The 20,000-nt window shown below is 38.9% G+C and overlaps 1 protein-coding gene across 1 annotated transcript in view; it reads right to left on the bottom strand.

Annotated features, from left to right (window-relative positions):
• col14a1a (collagen, type XIV, alpha 1a) overlaps positions 1-20,000 on the bottom strand; it is a 189,829-nt gene that overhangs the window by 166,137 nt on the left and 3,692 nt on the right. The window contains exons 2-3 of the mRNA XM_037537030.1: positions 18,854-18,955; positions 2,312-2,425 (exon numbers count right to left, since the gene is read on the bottom strand). Of these exons, the coding sequence (XP_037392927.1) occupies positions 2,312-2,425; positions 18,854-18,941 (202 nt within the window). The 5' untranslated portion in view covers positions 18,942-18,955. The remainder of the gene's footprint in view (positions 1-2,311; positions 2,426-18,853; positions 18,956-20,000) is intronic.

Genomic DNA, 20,000 nt, shown 5'->3' with positions numbered 1-20,000 from the left:
TAATGATGGAATGAAAAGACGTTCACATACTTGGTGACCATGTCATGGATTGGAGGTCAGGGAACCAACCCTGTGACCGGAACGTCGCCGGTTCAGATCCCTGAGCTGACAGTTCATGACTGAGGTGTCCTTGAGCGAGACGCCTAACCCCCAACTGCTCCCCGGGCGCCGTGGATTGGGCTGCCCACCGCTCCAGGCAAGTGTGCTCACTGCCCCCTAGTGTCTGTGTGTGCTCACTAGTGTGTATGTGGTGTTTCACTTCACGGATGGGTTAAATGCAGAGGTGGAATTTTGTTGTGGGTCTAATGAGGGTCATTTGACGAGGGTTTTGATTTCAAAATGCATGACGAGACGCCACAAATGCAGAGTAAATGTTTTTATGTAACTCATGATGCAGCTGTAAAACATCAAGAAGACTTAAAGGTATAAAAGCAGTAGATTTAGACCAATTCTAGAGCCTGTAAACAACAACAACAACAACAACAACAACAACAACCAGTGTACAGTAACTGTATAAACTACATAAGAACAAGTAGGTGCCTGGATGGCGGACTGTTACGTCATCATCATTTTATTAAGTTTCATTTTACACAAATTTAAAAATAATCACAGCTTAAATCACAGTCACAGTCCAAAATAACACAATCTGACATTTTCTCCAAAAAATTTCCGCTCTAAAACAGATGAGTGCACACATCACATCAGTGCAGCGATTAGTAACCCCTTAAATGGCCAGAGCCTGAAGTTTAATCCCACTTCTGTAAATTAAGAACAGTGCTGGACAGTAACTGAGTAACTGAGTATCTGAGTATCTGAGTATCTGAGTAACTGAGTTACTGAGTATCTGAGTATCTGAGTATCTGAGTAACTGAGTAACTGAGTAAATGTAATTAGTTTCTGTACTTTAGTATTTTTGGTGTATCTGTACTGAAGTTTCTCCGTTCTGGGTGTCTTTTTCCTTTCACTCCACTACATTTCAGAGTCTAATATCCGACTTTTTCCTCCTACATTTTGAGAAATCTGTCGTTCCTTTTGGTTTCTGTGTGTATAAAAACGTAAAATGTCAAAACGAAAGAAGCGCAAAGCCAGAGCACCAATCAGGGCCCAGCGGTCACTTTGTTTAGAGCTGGTTTTGACCTGTTGGTCATACCGACCCAGTGCAGCACGCGGTTCAACGTCAGCGCAGCAGCGTAAAACTTTGGGAGAGTCTGTTCAACATAAATGATGAACTAACCTAACTTTGTGTAAATAGAGCTCAATATAGAAATATGTCCACATATGCAGTCGAGACTGACGCGGCTTTTTTCTGAATTTCTACAAACACCATTTCATTTTATAGTAAATGAGTTTGGGCTGGTTTATGTTTATGAACAGACGCCTACAGATCAACATAGTAAAGGAGCTCATCTGTGATCCTGAGTTTAAAGCCAGTTTTTATTCAACTTAAACTTGGAACTAAGTTGTAAATAAATCTGAAACTGAAACTTTGCTTGTGTGTAAAAAGTGATTTCAGAGCCACTCGGTTCTCCCTGATGGAAACTGTTTACCTTCAGTGTTTTGTGCTTCTGATCATTTTAATAGACGTCAGCGTCACTAATTAATGACCTTCTATTAAAAGACTGGTTTACCAAGAGAGACGCTGGAGGACTTTCACCTGAAATGAGTTCATGAAGCCAGTCTGGTTATAAAAATGATAACAGGACATCAGAGCCAGAATTCCTCTTTTAGTACTTTTACTTTATACTTAAGTACATTTGAAGGGAAATACTTTAGTACTTTTACTCAAGTGGAGGTCTAAAGGGAGGAACTTCTACTTTTACTGGAGGAATATTTTACCTTGGGGTCTCGACTTTAACTTACGGACATGGTTTGTACTTCGACCACTGCTGATCAAGAATAGCTCAGCCAGTTTACACTGAAGAACCTTCAGTAATGAATATGGTTCTGTTTAGATGTTTAAAGAACACTTTGCATGATTCAAAGGTTCTTTGCAAGGCTTTTTTCAGATTGAAGGATTCTTCTATTATTACAAGCTTAATAGAATAAACAATAGAAGAGCCCTTTTGGGTGCTCTATAGAACCCTGTTCAAAATGTTCTGCATAGAACCATCCAAATTACAATCTTAAGAACACTTTCATGATGCATAGAACCCGTCAATAATTTTAGTTCTTTGCGTGTTTTTGGTTCTCTACCAACCCATGTTCTTTGCCAGAAGAACCAGTTGATGAAAAGTATTAAATATGTACTAAGCCCGAGATTTTAAATAAAGGGGTAACACATGATCAAATGAAACGGACTCCGCCTCCTTACCTGGAACACTGTAAATAAATCTATAGCCGTCGATTTCTCCTTTCGGCTCCTTCCAGGAGACGTGTAACTCACTGGGACCCAGGACTCTGAAGCGCAGTCTCCGTGGAGCCAGAACTGAAACAGAAGGAAGGTGATATTTTACTATTTACACCGCCGTTTATATTTGTACACGATCACATCAGTAAATAAACGTTCTGAAGAAAGCGAGGAGGAGACGAGGAGCGGAAGTTCCCACAGAAACACAAACGCTTCCATAAACACCTACAGAACAGCCACATTCTGCGTCTCGTACTGAACTCGGTCGCTCATTTTAATATTTAAATCAGTCTTACGGGGTGTATTAAAGAGCCCATATCCTGCCCTTTTCACGTATTCTGGGTTGGCGTTAGTTCCACTTCTAACATCTGAATGGGTTTATGGACCACCAGCCTCTCTGTATCTCTTACAGCTAAACAGGCCGTTTTTGTTACTATTCATCTAAGACTTTTCATATATGTAAACGAGCGCTGTTCTGATTGGCTGCCCTGTATTGCCCTGATCACAAAGCAGTTCAGGGTGAAACACTCCTTATAACTTCAGGGTGAATGGGCGGGGCTAAACTGCTGTAATCAGAACAGGTGGAGCTGAATTGCTGTAGGCCAAACGGGTGGGGCTGAATTGCTGTAGGCCAAACGTGTGGGGCTAAATTGCTGTGAGTTGAATGGGTGGGGCTAAACTGCTGTAGGCTGAACAGGAGGGGCTAAACTGCTGTAAGTTGAATGGGCGGGGCTAAACTGCTGTAGGCTGAACGGGAGGGGCTAAACTGCTGTAGGCCGAACAGGTGGAGCTGAATTGCTGTAGGCCAAACGGGTGGAGCTGAATTGCTGTAGACTGAATGGGTGGGGCTAAACTGCTGTAAGTTGAATGGGCGGGGCTAAACTGCTGTAGGCTGAACGGGAGGGGCTAAACTGCTGTTGGCTGAACGGGAGGGGCTAAACTGCTGTGAGTTGAACGGGCGGGGCTACACTGCTATAGGCTGAATGGGCGGGGCTAAACTGCTACACACATAAATACATAAATGCCGTGATTTACTGACATCACTAATACACCCATTTCAAAACAGGCTTTTTTTAGTTTAGTGTTCACATCTTTGCTGTCTAAGGACAAATAGGCGTCTCCAGATTAGTAGCTTCACAGCAGCAGCGCATGCTGTCCGGTCTATTTTGGAACTTCAACAATGTTTACACACCACATCAAACTCAAATAAGAGAGGAAAGGTCAGTTTTCTGTGGTCTGGGCTCTTTAATGTCAGTCAGAAAATGAGGAAAGTGACCTGTAGTTCTGAAACCTGTTCGTTTCCAGTGTTAGAGAAGAGAATGTGGCTTTTTAAACCCAGGTTAGCCTCTATCACCCTACTGGGACGGTCAGGGGAGGGTTAGACCTTATAGTCCACTTTCTAATCAGTATGTGTGTTTTTTGATTTTACAGTTTTATATTCACTGACTGTTTTATCAGAACACAGAAACGCTGATTGAGCTTTTTCACTGAGCCCAGGAGAAAATTCACAATGCAGAGCTCTTAATAGAGGCGCTCTATTTCCCTCCACTTTAATGATTTAATGTCATTTACGCTCCTTTGAAGTGAACTTTTTGGTTTCAAAGCGTTCTGGTAATAAACAGTGCTGGGAAAAATCAGGCAGTATCCTGAAAGTCAATACTCGTCCCTAACTATCGCTTTAAAGAGAACCGACAATAAGGGTGAACGAATCGTCTGAGGTTTGTGAATAAAATTCACCGACAAAACAGCGGAGCTGACTGAAAAACAAGTGGCAGGTTTGTAGAGTCACAAAGAAACCCACTGTTTGATTCAGTGTCTGATTTACTGACTGGTTCAGTGTTCGATCCACTGCTTGATTCCCTGTCAGATTCACTGTTTGATTCCCTGTCAGATTCATTGTTTGATTCAGTGTCTGATTTACTGACTGGTTCAGTGTTCGATCCAGTTTGATTCCCTGTCAGATTCACTGTTTGATTCAGTGTCTGATTTACTGACTGGTTCAGTGTTCGATCCACTGTTTGATTCCCTGTCAGATTCACTGTTTGATTCACTGTCTGATTCATTGTTTGATTCAGTGTCTGATTCAATGTCTGATCCACTGTTTGATTCCCTGTCAGATTCACTGTTTCATTCACTGTCTGACCCACTGTCTGATTCATTGTTTAATTCAGTGTCTGATTCAACATCTGATTCAATGTTTGATTCACTGTCAGTTTCACTGTCTGATTCACTGTCTGATCCACTGTTTGATTCCCTGTCAGATTCACTGTTTGATTCACTGTCTGATTCATTGTTTGATTCCGTGTCAGATTCACTGTCTGATTCACCATTTGATTCACTGTCTGATCCACTGTTTGATTCCTTGTAAGATTCACTGTTTGATTTAGTTTTAATGCACTGTTGTTTCACTGTCTGATGCACTGCCTGATTCACTGTTTGATTCACTGTTTGATTCAGTATTTGAAGTAGTTTTTGCTGCAGAGTTTGATCCACTGTCTGATTCAGTGCCCGATTCACTGTCTGATCCTCTGTTTGACTCAGTGTTTGATTCACTGTCTGGTTCAGTGTTTGATTCACTGTCTGGTTCAGTATTTCATTCAGTGTTTGATTCATGTGAAGAGAACAGTGAGAAGAATCTGCTTTTCTTGACATGCTGGCTGTGCTGTTCTCTGTTAGTGTAAAGTGAGGGTTCTAGAGCACTGAATGCTACACATGGACAAGTAAAAAGGTAAAAGGTTTTGAGCAGAAAGTCGGACACAAGCACCCTTCACCGCCGAGAGCAAGAATAAGAAACAAAAAATGGCTCCAAGTTCACCAACCTGAGATTGAGGACTGGGTTTCTTCTCAGAGAACGTCCTCATTCCTGCACTCTCAGAACGAGCTGTTTCTTTCAGAGCCGCTTTATCAAAATCAAACGTGTTTGTGCAGGAACATTGTCTAAAAAGGGACGAAGAGAAAAGCCCCCGAAACCGCACAACCTACGTATTTCTACCACTTACAGTGAGGAGAACGGAGCAAAAAAAGCTCACGTAGATCCGTCCTGAGGAACGCTGGGAACGATGAGGCACGGACGAATTTATACAGGAAAATTTCTTTGCGCGATCGATATCGATATCAGTATCTAATCATTTTACGTTTTCATGCTTTTAAACAACTTCACACTTTAATCCAAATATGAAGCACACTTTAAAATCCTAACTGCAGAAAATCAGATTGTGTCAGTAACTGGTTCAGTGTGTTTACACTGAATAATCTGATAACTGCAGAAAATCAGATTGTGTCAGTAACTGGTTCAGTGTGTTTACACTTAATAATCTGATAACTGCAGAAAATCAGACTGTGCCAGTAACTGGTTCAGTGTGTTTACACTTAATAATCTGATAACTGCAGAAAATCAGACTGTGTCAGTAACTGGTTCAGTGTGTTTACACTTAATAATCTGATAACTACAGTAAATCAGACTGTGTCAGTAACTGGTTCAGTGTGTTTACACTTAATAATCTGATAACTGCAGAAAATCAGATTGTGTCAGTAACTGGTTCAGTGTGTTTACACTTAATAATCTGATAACTGCAGAAAATCAGACTGTGTCAGTAACTGGTTCAGTGTGTTTACACTTAATAATCTGATAACTGCAGAAAATCAGATTGTGTCAGTAACTGGTTCAGTGTGTTTACACTTAATAATCTGATAACTACAGAAAATCAGACTGTGTCAGTAACTGGTTCAGTGTGTTTACACTTAATAATCTGATAACTGCAGAAAATCAGATTGTGTCAGTAACTGGTTCAGTGTGTTTACACTTAATAATCTGATAACTGCAGAAATCAGATTGTGTCAGTAACTGGTTCAGTGTGTTTACACTTAATAATCTGATAACTGCAGAAAATCAGACTGTGTCAGTAACTGGTTCAGTGTGTTTACACTGAATAATCTGATAACTGCAGTAAATCAGATTGTGTCAGTAACTGGTTCAGTGTGTTTACACTTAATAATCTGATAACTGCAGTAAATCAGATTGTGTCAGTAACTGGTTCAGTGTGTTTACACTTAATAATCTGATAACTGCAGAAAATCAGACTGTGTCAGTAACTGGTTCAGTGTGTTTACGCTTAATAATCTGATAACTGCAGTAAATCAGATTGTGTCAGTAACTGTTTCAGTGTGTTAACACTTAATAATCTGATAATTGCAGAAAATCAGATTGTGGCAGTAACTGGTTCAGTGTGTTTACACTTAATAATCTGATAACTGCAGAAAATCAGATTGTGTCAGTAACTGGTTCAGTGTGTTTACACTGAATAATCTGATAACTGCAGAAAATCAGATGGTGTCTGTAACTGGTTCAGTGTGTTTACACTTAATAATCTGATAACTGCAGAAAATCAGACTGTGTCAGTAACTGGTTCAGTGTGTTTACACTCAATAATCTGATAACTGCAGAAAATCAGATGGTGTCAGTAACTGGTTCAGTGTCTTTACTCTTAATAATCTGATAACTGCAGAAAATCAGACTGTGCCAGTAACTGGTTCAGTGTGTTTACACTTAATAATCTGATAACTGCAGTAAATCAGACTCTGTCAGTAACTGGTTCAGTGTGTTTACACTTAATAATCTGATAACTGCAGAAAATCAGATTGTGTCAGTATCTGGTTCAGTGTGTTTACACTTAATAATCTGATAACTGCAGAAAATCAGATTGTGCCAGTAACTGGTTCAGCGTGTTTACACTTAATAATGTGATAACTACAGTAAATCAGATTGTGGCAGTAACTGGTTCAGTGTGTTTACACTGAATAATCTGATAACTGCAGAAAATCAGACTGTGTCAGTAACTGGTTCAGTGTGTTTACACTTAATAATCTGATAACTGCAGAAAATCAGATGGTGTCAGTAACTGGTTCAGTGTGTTTACACTTAATAATCTGATAACTGCAGTAAATCAGATTGTGTCAGTAACCGGTTCAGTGTGTTTACACTTAATATTCTGATAACTGCAGAAAATCAGATTGGGTCAGTAACTGGTTCAGTGTGTTTACACTTAATAATCTGATAACTGCAGAAAATCAGATTGTGCCAGTAACTGGTTCAGCGTGTTTACACTCAATAATCTGATAACTGCAGAAAATCAGATTGGGTCAGTAACTGGTTCAGTGTGTTTACACTGAATAATCTAATAACTGCAGTAAATCAGATTGTGTCAGTAACTGGTTCAGCGTGTTTACACTGAATAATCTGATAACTGCAGAAAATCAGATTGTGTCAGTAACTGGTTCAGCATGTTTACACTTAATAATCTGATAACTGCAGAAAATCAGACTGTGTCAGTAACTGGTTCAGTGTGTTTACACTGAATAATCTGATAACTGCAGAAAATCAGATTGTGTCAGTAACTGGTTCAGTGTGTTTACACTTAATAATCTGATAACTGCAGAAAATCAGACTGTGTCAGTAACTGGTTCAGTGTGTTTACACTTAATAATCTGATAACTGCAGTAAATCAGATTGTGTCAGTAACTGGTTCAGTGTGTTTACACTGAATAATCTGATAACTGCAGAAAATCAGATTGTGTCAGTAACTGGTTCAGTGTGTTTACACTTAATAATCTGATAACTGCAGTAAATCAGATTGTGTCAGTAACTGGTTCAGTGTGTTTACACTGAATAATCTGATAACTGCAGAAAATCAGATTGTGTCAGTAACTGGTTCAGTGTGTTTTCATGCTCTTGGGTAATCAGATAACAGGGAAACTCCAGGTCTACATGAGTCAGGACGTAATCAGATTTCTGCTTTACAATCAGCCAAAAAACTCACAGAAAATGTGACATAAATGTAAACTCAAACATCAGGAGTGGCTTTTTTTAAACATCGAGTCACTTTAGCGGATCCTGCGTTGTAGAGAGCGAGGCAGCTCTGAGATGTCAGGAGGGATAACATGCAAAAAAGCCTCAGATGATGTGATTCCTTCATATGTGTTTAAAGGGGAATTCCACCAATTTTTCTAAATTTCTGCATAAGTGATTCAGAGGGTTTGGTGTGAAGTGGTTCAGACGTCTTTGCAGTGGTGGTGATGGGAACCAGGCGTCGTCATGACTACAACACCGATACAGACACTTTATTTACCATCCAGAACCACCAGAGAACCTACACGAGTCTTCTGAGTTTATATGGAATGTTGATGATGGAAAACAGTGGAAAATCTGGAATAATGAGTTTTCTTTGGGGACTATTTTGCCGCACAGCGCCCTGCATGTCTCCCTCCACCATGAATGGAGTTGAAGTTCTCTAAACTCTCATAAAACAGCGTCTCAGTCATCAGGCAGTGAATTCAGAACCAGCTCATGTAGGAACTTTCTGTAGGAGCTTTTAGAGGGACGTCTGGTTCCTATCACCACCACTGTGAGCAGCTCTGACTCTTAATTTTCTCTAGAATGGAACTTTTCACACCAAACCGCTCTGAACGACTCTGTTTACATCTTAACCATTTCTTGACACAGAAAACTTTAAAAAATGCTGGATTTCCCCTTTAACAGCTACTGTTTTCATCGGCATAGCGTGGCGCATTATGAAGCCCTGCTGTCACTGTTCTTTAAAAGTGACAAGCAACGACTTGTAACTTCAAAAGATTGAGGCGTGAGCAGGAGGTCCTGTATCTGCACACGTCAGAAACGCAGCCGAAAATCCGTTCGGCCTTTGATGTGGTTTATCTTTCATCCATTTGAAGACACTTACACTTCGGCACATAGCACTTACTCCAAATCCACACAGACGGCCTTTTATCATCACTCTTCCGCTTCCTCACCTGACAGAGACCCTCTGCACCTCTTCTGAACCTTAATTATCTTTTACCAGCATGGAAATCCCTGCTGGGGGAATTAAAATATTAACATCTCCAGGACTGGGAAGCGTTGGGAATGTTCTGCGCTACTCACTCAAAATTATTAATGCGATGCAAAATCCCACAAATCTGCGCCGTGTGGGAATTACAGAGGGGTTCATGACAGGAGGATGAGGGATACATTCCCAGATTTCCTCGTGACAGCCATGAAGAGATTAACCCAGTTCCACTGAAATGTGGAAAACTGAGTCATGCAACTACATTGACCTGTTCTTCCACACCTACTGCAGCTACTGTTCAGACAAGCTTTACAGAACCTTCAGAACATCCTTTCAAACCTAATATAGAAGCTGTAGAACAGACTGTTTATATCACAATACCTACATTTAGAGCCGGTTATTCATTCAGCCTAATGAGAAACTGTAGAACAGACTCGGTTTATATCACAATACCTACATTTAGAGTCGGTTATTCATTCAGTCTAATGAGAAACTGTAGAACGGACTCGGTTTATATCACAATACCTACATTTAGAGCCGGTTATTCATTCAGTCTAATGAGAAACTGTAGAACGGACTCGGTTTATATCACAATACCTACATTTAGAGTCGGTTATTCATTCAGCCTAATGAGAAACTGTAGAACAGACTCGGTTTATATCACAATACCTACATTTAGAGTCGGTTATTCATTCAGTCTAATGAGAAACTGTAGAACAGACTCGGTTTATATCACAATACCTACATTTAGAGTCGGTTATTCATTCAGTCTAATGAGAAACTGTAGAACGGACTCGGTTTATATCACAATACCTACATTTAGAGTCGGTTATTCATTCAGCCTAATGAGAAACTGTAGAACGGACTCGGTTTATATCACAATACCTACATTTAGAGCCGGTTATTCATTCAGTCTAATGAGAAACTGTAGAACAGACTCGGTTTATATCACAATACCTACATTTAGAGTCGGTTATTCATTCAGTCTAATGAGAAACTGTAGAACGGACTCGGTTTATATCACAATACCTACATTTAGAGCCGGTTATTCATTCAGTCTAATGAGAAACTGTAGAACGGACTCGGTTTATATCACAATACCTACATTTAGAGTCGGTTATTCATTCAGTCTAATGAGAAACTGTAGAACGGACTCGGTTTATATCACAATACCTACATTTAGAGTCGGTTATTCATTCAGTCTAATGAGAAACTGTAGAACGGACTCGGTTTATATCACAATACCTACATTTAGAGCCGGTTATTCATTCAGTCTAATGAGAAACTGTAGAACAGACTCGGTTTATATCACAATACCTACATTTAGAGTCGGTTATTCATTCAGTCTAATGAGAATCTGTAGAACAGACTCGGTTTATATCACAATACCTACATTTAGAGTCGGTTATTCATTCAGTCTAATGAGAAACTGTAGAACAGACTCGGTTTATATCACAATACCTACATTTAGAGCCGGTTATTCATTCAGTCTAATGAGAAACTGTAGAACAGACTCGGTTTATATCACAATACCTACATTTAGAGTCGGTTATTCATTCAGTCTAATGAGAATCTGTAGAACAGACTCGGTTTATATCACAATACCTACATTTAGAGCCGGTTATTCATTCAGTCTAATGAGAAACTGTAGAACGGACTCGGTTTATATCACAATACCTACATTTAGAGCCGGTTATTCATTCAGCCTAATGAGAAACTGTAGAACGGACTCGGTTTATATCACAATACCTACATTTAGAGTCGGTTATTCATTCAGCCTAATGAGAAACTGTAGAACGGACTCGATTTATATCACAATACCTACATTTAGAGTCGGTTATTCATTCAGTCTAATGAGAAACTGTAGAACAGACTCGGTTTATATCACAATACCTACATTTAGAGCCGGTTATTCATTCAGTCTAATGAGAAACTGTAGAACAGACTCGGTTTATATCACAATACCTACATTTAGAGTCGGTTATTCATTCAGTCTAATGAGAAACTGTAGAACAGACTCGGTTTATATCACAATACCTACATTTAGAGTCGGTTATTCATTCAGTCTAATGAGAAACTGTAGAACGGACTCGGTTTATATCACAATACCTACATTTAGAGCCGGTTATTCATTCAGTCTAATGAGAAACTGTAGAACGGACTCGGTTTATATCACAATACCTACATTTAGAGCCGGTTATTCATTCAGTCTAATGAGAAACTGTAGAACGGACTCGGTTTATATCACAATACCTACATTTAGAGTCGGTTATTCATTCAGTCTAATGAGAAACTGTAGAACAGACTCGGTTTATATCACAATACCTACATTTAGAGTCGGTTATTCATTCAGCCTAACGAGAAACTGTAGAACTGACTCAGTTTATATCACAATACCTACATTTAGAGTCGGTTATTCATTCAGCCTAACGAGAAACTGTAGAACGGACTCGGTTTATATCACAATACCTACATTTAGAGTCGGTTATTCATTCAGTCTAATGAGAAACTGTAGAACTGACTCGGTTTATATCACAATACCTACATTTAGAGTCGGTTATTCATTCAGTCTAACGAGAAACTGTAGAACGGACTCGGTTTATATCACAATACCTACATTTAGAGTCGGTTATTCATTCAGTCTAATGAGAAACTGTAGAACGGACTCGGTTTATATCACAATACCTACATTTAGAGCCGGTTATTCATTCAGCCTAATGAGAAACTGTAGAACAGACTCGGTTTATATCACAATACCTACATTTAGAGCCGGTTATTCATTCAGTCTAATGAGAAACTGTAGAACGGACTCGGTTTATATCACGATACCTACATTTAGAGCCGGTTATTCATTCAGTCTAATGAGAAACTGTAGAACGGACTCGGTTTATATCACAATACCTACATTTAGAGCCGGTTATTCATTCAGACTAATGAGAAACTGTAGAACGGACTCGGTTTATATCACAATACCTACATTTAGAGTCGGTTATTCATTCAGTCTAATGAGAAACTGTAGAACAGACTCGGTTTATATCACAATACCTACATTTAGAGCCGGTTATTCATTCAGCCTAATGAGAAACTGTAGAACGGACTCGGTTTATATCACAATACCTACATTTAGAGTCGGTTATTCATTCAGCCTAATGAGAAACTGTAGAACGGACTCGGTTTATATCACAATACCTACATTTAGAGTCGGTTATTCATTCAGCCTAATGAGAAACTGTAGAACGGACTCGGTTTATATCACAATACCTACATTTAGAGTCGGTTATTCATTCAGCCTAATGAGAAACTGTAGAACGGACTCGGTTTATATCACAATACCTACATTTAGAGTCGGTTATTCATTCAGCCTAATGAGAAACTGTAGAACAGACTCGGTTTATATCACAATACCTACATTTAGAGCCGGTTATTCATTCAGCCTAATGAGAAACTGTAGAACAGACTCGGTTTATATCACAATACCTACATTTAGAGTCGGTTATTCATTCAGTCTAATGAGAAACTGTAGAACGGACTCGGTTTATATCACAATACCTACATTTAGAGTCGGTTATTCATTCAGTCTAATGAGAAACTGTAGAACGGACTCGGTTTATATCACAATACCTACATTTAGAGTCGGTTATTCATTCAGCCTAATGAGAAACTGTAGAACTGACTCGGTTTATATCACAATACCTACATTTAGAGTCGGTTATTCATTCAGTCTAATGAGAAACTGTAGAACGGACTCGGTTTATATCACAATACCTACATTTAGAGTCGGTTATTCATTCAGTCTAATGAGAAACTGTAGAACGGACTCGGTTTATATCACAATACCTACATTTAGAGCCGGTTATTCATTCAGCCTAATGAGAAACTGTAGAACGGACTCGGTTTATATCACAATACCTACATTTAGAGCCGGTTATTCATTCAGCCTAATGAGAAACTGTAGAACGGACTCGGTTTATATCACAATACCTACATTTAGAGTCGGTTATTCATTCAGTCTAATGAGAAACTGTAGAACTGACTCGGTTTATATCACAATACCTACATTTAGAGTCGGTTATTCATTCAGTCTAACGAGAAACTGTAGAACGGACTCGGTTTATATCACAATACCTACATTTAGAGTCGGTTATTCATTCAGTCTAATGAGAAACTGTAGAACGGACTCGGTTTATATCACAATACCTACATTTAGAGCCGGTTATTCATTCAGCCTAATGAGAAACTGTAGAACAGACTCGGTTTATATCACAATACCTACATTTAGAGCCGGTTATTCATTCAGTCTAATGAGAAACTGTAGAACGGACTCGGTTTATATCACGATACCTACATTTAGAGCCGGTTATTCATTCAGTCTAATGAGAAACTGTAGAACGGACTCGGTTTATATCACAATACCTACATTTAGAGCCGGTTATTCATTCAGACTAATGAGAAACTGTAGAACGGACTCGGTTTATATCACAATACCTACATTTAGAGTCGGTTATTCATTCAGTCTAATGAGAAACTGTAGAACAGACTCGGTTTATATCACAATACCTACATTTAGAGCCGGTTATTCATTCAGCCTAATGAGAAACTGTAGAACGGACTCGGTTTATATCACAATACCTACATTTAGAGTCGGTTATTCATTCAGCCTAATGAGAAACTGTAGAACGGACTCGGTTTATATCACAATACCTACATTTAGAGTCGGTTATTCATTCAGCCTAATGAGAAACTGTAGAACGGACTCGGTTTATATCACAATACCTACATTTAGAGTCGGTTATTCATTCAGCCTAATGAGAAACTGTAGAACGGACTCGGTTTATATCACAATACCTACATTTAGAGTCGGTTATTCATTCAGCCTAATGAGAAATTGTAGAACAGACTCGGTTTATATCACAATACCTACATTTAGAGCCGGTTATTCATTCAGCCTAATGAGAAACTGTAGAACAGACTCGGTTTATATCACAATACCTACATTTAGAGTCGGTTATTCATTCAGTCTAATGAGAAACTGTAGAACGGACTCGGTTTATATCACAATACCTACATTTAGAGTCGGTTATTCATTCAGTCTAATGAGAAACTGTAGAACGGACTCGGTTTATATCACAATACCTACATTTAGAGTCGGTTATTCATTCAGTCTAATGAGAAACTGTAGAACTGACTCGGTTTATATCACAATACCTACATTTAGAGTCGGTTATTCATTCAGTCTAATGAGAAACTGTAGAACGGACTCGGTTTATATCACAATACCTACATTTAGAGTCGGTTATTCATTCAGTCTAATGAGAAACTGTAGAACGGACTCGGTTTATATCACAATACCTACATTTAGAGCCGGTTATTCATTCAGCCTAATGAGAAACTGTAGAACGGACTCGGTTTATATCACAATACCTACATTTAGAGCCGGTTATTCATTCAGCCTAATGAGAAACTGTAGAACGGACTCGGTTTATATCACAATACCTACATTTAGAGTCGGTTATTCATTCAGTCTAATGAGAAACTGTAGAACGGACTCGGTTTATATCACAATACCTACATTTAGAGCCGGTTATTCATTCAGCCTAATGAGAAACTGTAGAACGGACTCGGTTTATATCACAATACCTACATTTAGAGTCGGTTATTCATTCAGTCTAATGAGAAACTGTAGAACAGACTCGGTTTATATCACAATACCTACATTTAGAGTCGGTTATTCATTCAGTCTAATGAGAAACTGTAGAACAGACTCGGTTTATATCACAATACCTACATTTAGAGCCGGTTATTCATTCAGCCTAATGAGAAACTGTAGAACGGACTCGGTTTATATCACAATACCTACATTTAGAGTCGGTTATTCATTCAGCCTAATGAGAAACTGTAGAACGGACTCGGTTTATATCACAATACCTACATTTAGAGTCGGTTATTCATTCAGCCTAATGAGAAACTGTAGAACGGACTCGGTTTATATCACAATACCTACATTTAGAGTCGGTTATTCATTCAGCCTAATGAGAAACTGTAGAACGGACTCGGTTTATATCACAATACCTACATTTAGAGTCGGTTATTCATTCAGCCTAATGAGAAACTGTAGAACGGACTCGGTTTATATCACAATACCTACATTTAGAGTCGGTTATTCATTCAGTCTAATGAGAAACTGTAGAACGGACTCGGTTTATATCACAATACCTACATTTAGAGTCGGTTATTCATTCAGTCTAATGAGAAACTGTAGAACGGACTCGGTTTATATCACAATACCTACATTTAGAGTCGGTTATTCATTCAGCCTAATGAGAAACTGTAGAACGGACTCGGTTTATATCACAATACCTACATTTAGAGTCGGTTATTCATTCAGCCTAATGAGAAACTGTAGAACGGACTCGGTTTATATCACAATACCTACATTTAGAGCCGGTTATTCATTCAGTCTAATGAGAAACTGTAGAACGGACTCGGTTTATATCACAATACCTACATTTAGAGTCGGTTATTCATTCAGTCTAATGAGAAACTGTAGAACGGACTCGGTTTATATCACAATACCTACATTTAGAGCCGGTTATTCATTCAGTCTAATGAGAAACTGTAGAACAGACTCGGTTTATATCACAATTCCTACATTTAGAGTCGGTTATTCATTCAGTCTAATGAGAAACTGTAGAACGGACTCGGTTTATATCACAATACCTACATTTAGAGTCGGTTATTCATTCAGTCTAATGAGAAACTGTAGAACGGACTCGGTTTATATCACAATACCTACATTTAGAGTCGGTTATTCATTCAGTCTAATGAGAAACTGTAGAACAGACTCGGTTTATATCACAATACCTACATTTAGAGTCGGTTATTCATTCAGCCTAATGAGAAACTGTAGAACGGACTCGGTTTATATCACAATACCTACATTTAGAGCCGGTTATTCATTCAGCCTAATGAGAAACTGTAGAACGGACTCGGTTTATATCACAATACCTACATTTAGAGCCGGTTATTCATTCAGTCTAATGAGAAACTGTAGAACGGACTCGGTTTATATCACAATACCTACATTTAGAGTCGGTTATTCATTCAGTCTAATGAGAAACTGTAGAACGGACTCGGTTTATATCACAATACCTACATTTAGAGTCGGTTATTCATTCAGTCTAATGAGAAACTGTAGAACAGACTCGGTTTATATCACAATACCTACATTTAGAGCCGGTTATTCATTCAGCCTAATGAGAAACTGTAGAACGGACTCGGTTTATATCACAATACCTACATTTAGAGTCGGTTATTCATTCAGCCTAATGAGAAACTGTAGAACGGACTCGGTTTATATCACAATACCTACATTTAGAGTCGGTTATTCATTCAGCCTAATGAGAAACTGTAGAACGGACTGGGTTTATATCACAATACCTACATTTAGAGTCGGTTATTCATTCAGCCTAATGAGAAACTGTAGAACGGACTCGGTTTATATCACAATACCTACATTTAGAGTCGGTTATTCATTCAGCCTAATGAGAAACTGTAGAACGGACTCGGTTTATATCACAATACCTACATTTAGAGTCAGTTATTCATTCAGTCTAATGAGAAACTGTAGAACGGACTCGGTTTATATCACAATACCTACATTTAGAGCCGGTTATTCATTCAGCCTAATGAGAAACTGTAGAACGGACTCGGTTTATATCACAATACCTACATTTAGAGCCGGTTTTTTCAATCAGTCTAATGAGAAACTGTAGAACAGACTCGGTTTATATCACAATACCTACATTTAGAGTCGGTTATTCATTCAGCCTAATGAGAAACTGTAGAACAGACTCGGTTTATATCACAATACCTACATTTAGAGTCGGTTATTCATTCAGTCTAATGAGAAACTGTAGAACGGACTCGGTTTATATCACAATACCTACATTTAGAGTCGGTTATTCATTCAGTCTAATGAGAAACTGTAGAACGGACTCGGTTTATATCACAATACCTACATTTAGAGTCGGTTATTCATTCAGTCTAATGAGAAACTGTAGAACGGACTCGGTTTATATCACAATACCTACATTTAGAGTCGGTTATTCATTCAGTCTAATGAGAAACTGTAGAACAGACTCGGTTTATATCACAATACCTACATTTAGAGTCGGTTATTCATTCAGCCTAATGAGAAACTGTAGAATGGACTCGGTTTATATCACAATACCTACATTTAGAGCCGGTTATTCATTCAGCCTAATGAGAAACTGTAGAACGGACTCGGTTTATATCACAATACCTACATTTAGAGCCGGTTATTCATTCAGTCTAATGAGAAACTGTAGAACGGACTCGGTTTATATCACAATACCTACATTTAGAGTCGGTTATTCATTCAGTCTAATGAGAAACTGTAGAACGGACTCGGTTTATATCACAATACCTACATTTAGAGTCGGTTATTCATTCAGTCTAATGAGAAACTGTAGAACGGACTCGGTTTATATCACAATACCTACATTTAGAGTCGGTTATTCATTCAGTCTAATGAGAAACTGTAGAACGGACTCGGTTTATATCACAATACCTACATTTAGAGCCGGTTATTCATTCAGCCTAATGAGAAACTGTAGAACAGACTCGGTTTATATCACAATACCTACATTTAGAGTCGGTTATTCATTCAGTCTAACGAGAAACTGTAGAACGGACTCGGTTTATATCACAATACCTACATTTAGAGTCGGTTATTCATTCAGTCTAACGAGAAACTGTAGAACGGACTCGGTTTATACCAAAATACCTACATTTAGAGTCGGTTATTCATTCAGTCTAACGAGAAACTGTAGAACGGACTCGGTTTATATCACAATACCTACATTTAGAGTCGGTTATTCATTCAGTCTAATGAGAAACTGTAGAACGGACTCGGTTTATATCACAATACCTACATTTAGAGTCGGTTATTCATTCAGCCTAATGAGAAACTGTAGAACGGACTCGGTTTATATCACAATACCTACATTTAGAGTCGGTTATTCATTCAGCCTAATGAGAAACTGTAGAACGGACTCGGTTTATATCACAATACCTACATTTAGAGTCGGTTATTCATTCAGTCTAATGAGAAACTGTAGAACAGACTCGGTTTATATCACAATACCTACATTTAGAGTCGGTTATTCATTCAGTCTAATGAGAAACTGTAGAACAGACTCGGTTTATATCACAATACCTACATTTAGAGAAATTGTCTAATATTAATACAACTTTTAAAATAATTTAGGAGTAGTAGTAGTAGTTTAAAAGGCCACAGGGCTCTAACGTTTACAGCTGACAGCAAAAGAACATACCAGTAAAATGAAGCAGCGAGTGAGAGGAGAACGTTCTGGCCTTTGCAGGGTTTTTTTAGCTTTAACCACACCAGAAAGTCCAACGTGAGATTAGTGAGATTTTTACCATTTAAACTTCGCATTAAATAAATATTCAACTGTTTAATTTGTGTTCTTTACTCTGAATCTCATCGTACAGCAACCCTGAGAGCTTATAATTAAAGTTCTATGAAACTTGGTGCCACATGGATCATCTTAGGAGAAAATGCCTCAAATGGACCTGCACACTGCAGCAACGCTGGACAGCAGAAAGGGCAGAAAGGAGCACTTACTTTGGCCCTCGGTAGGGCTGAGGAACTGCAGCGCTGCCAGGAAGAGCAGCGTCCTCCACGACTTCGTTCTCAACCCGAAAACCTGCATCCTTTCTCCTGCACCTACAGCCGGCCAGCCAGCCAGCCAGACAGACAGACAGAAGAAGAGTGGAGGAATGTGAGTGAAGCTCTGGATGTGGCCTGGAGGGGATTTCAGTCAGAGACGGGGGAGGGGGGCGGGGCGGGTTTTTGGTGGTGGTTGGGGGGGGGGGGGGGGGGGGTTCTGCGGGTCAGAAACACTGAGGACTTTGTGAGGTTTTGATGGACAGGCCTGTAAGAAGCACTTCCTGACTGCCATTGTTGTTCATGAGAACAAGCAGAGCTGCTCTAACCCGCCATTCAGCGGCAGGCTGGAGGTAGCGCTCCATAAAAGAGAGAGAGAGGGAGCTCCTCAGGTTCTCCTCGACAGGAACCGTCTAAATGACGAGGCCGATTATGAAAAGCAAGGCGAGGCAGCGTCTTAGAATGTTTATTGTTAATTTATCACCAATATAATCACTATTAATTATGCAATTTGGGTAAAACATCCTTACAGTGTAAATATTTTTCAAAATGTGTTTTGTTTATAATTGTTTATATTGTTACCTTTCTGTGAACAGAGCTATCTGAAGGACAGAGTTTATATTTCTTATCTTATATTTTTTTATCTTTAGTGTTACAGAATGCTGGTAACTTTACAGGAGAGGCGAAAAACCCGCTTTACTTTTAATGGAAGTCAATGGAACCAGAATGTTTCCCAAGTAACTTTGGGCTGTTTCTTTTGGTCCGTTCATCATGAAATTTACACACAGCGTAAAGCACAACAGGTATTTTCCAAACATGTCAAAAACTGAAAAATGACAACAATTAATTCATTCATTAATTAATACGGTTAATTTTTTTGTTAGTTCTCTTCTTGTTACTTTCTTGAGTGCCTTGCTGCCTCTTCGCTGCTGTAGCACTGCGAAGTTCCCTGCTGTGGGACTAATAAAGGCTTATCTTATCATATCTCATCTCACTGTTTGTGCACTGCGGTCACTCAAAGCGCTTTAGAAGTGATGAAACACAAACATAAGTCAAATGATCATTTACAAAAGTGGCCAAAGGAAAGGCGAACGGGACGCCAGCG

The sequence above is a fragment of the Pygocentrus nattereri genome, chromosome 3, assembly GCF_015220715.1.
Source record: "Pygocentrus nattereri isolate fPygNat1 chromosome 3, fPygNat1.pri, whole genome shotgun sequence".
Classification (NCBI taxonomy): Eukaryota; Metazoa; Chordata; class Actinopteri; order Characiformes; family Serrasalmidae; genus Pygocentrus; species Pygocentrus nattereri.
The sequence above is the reverse complement of the archived record's forward strand: the minus strand, read 5'-3'. Positions and strand labels throughout refer to the sequence as shown.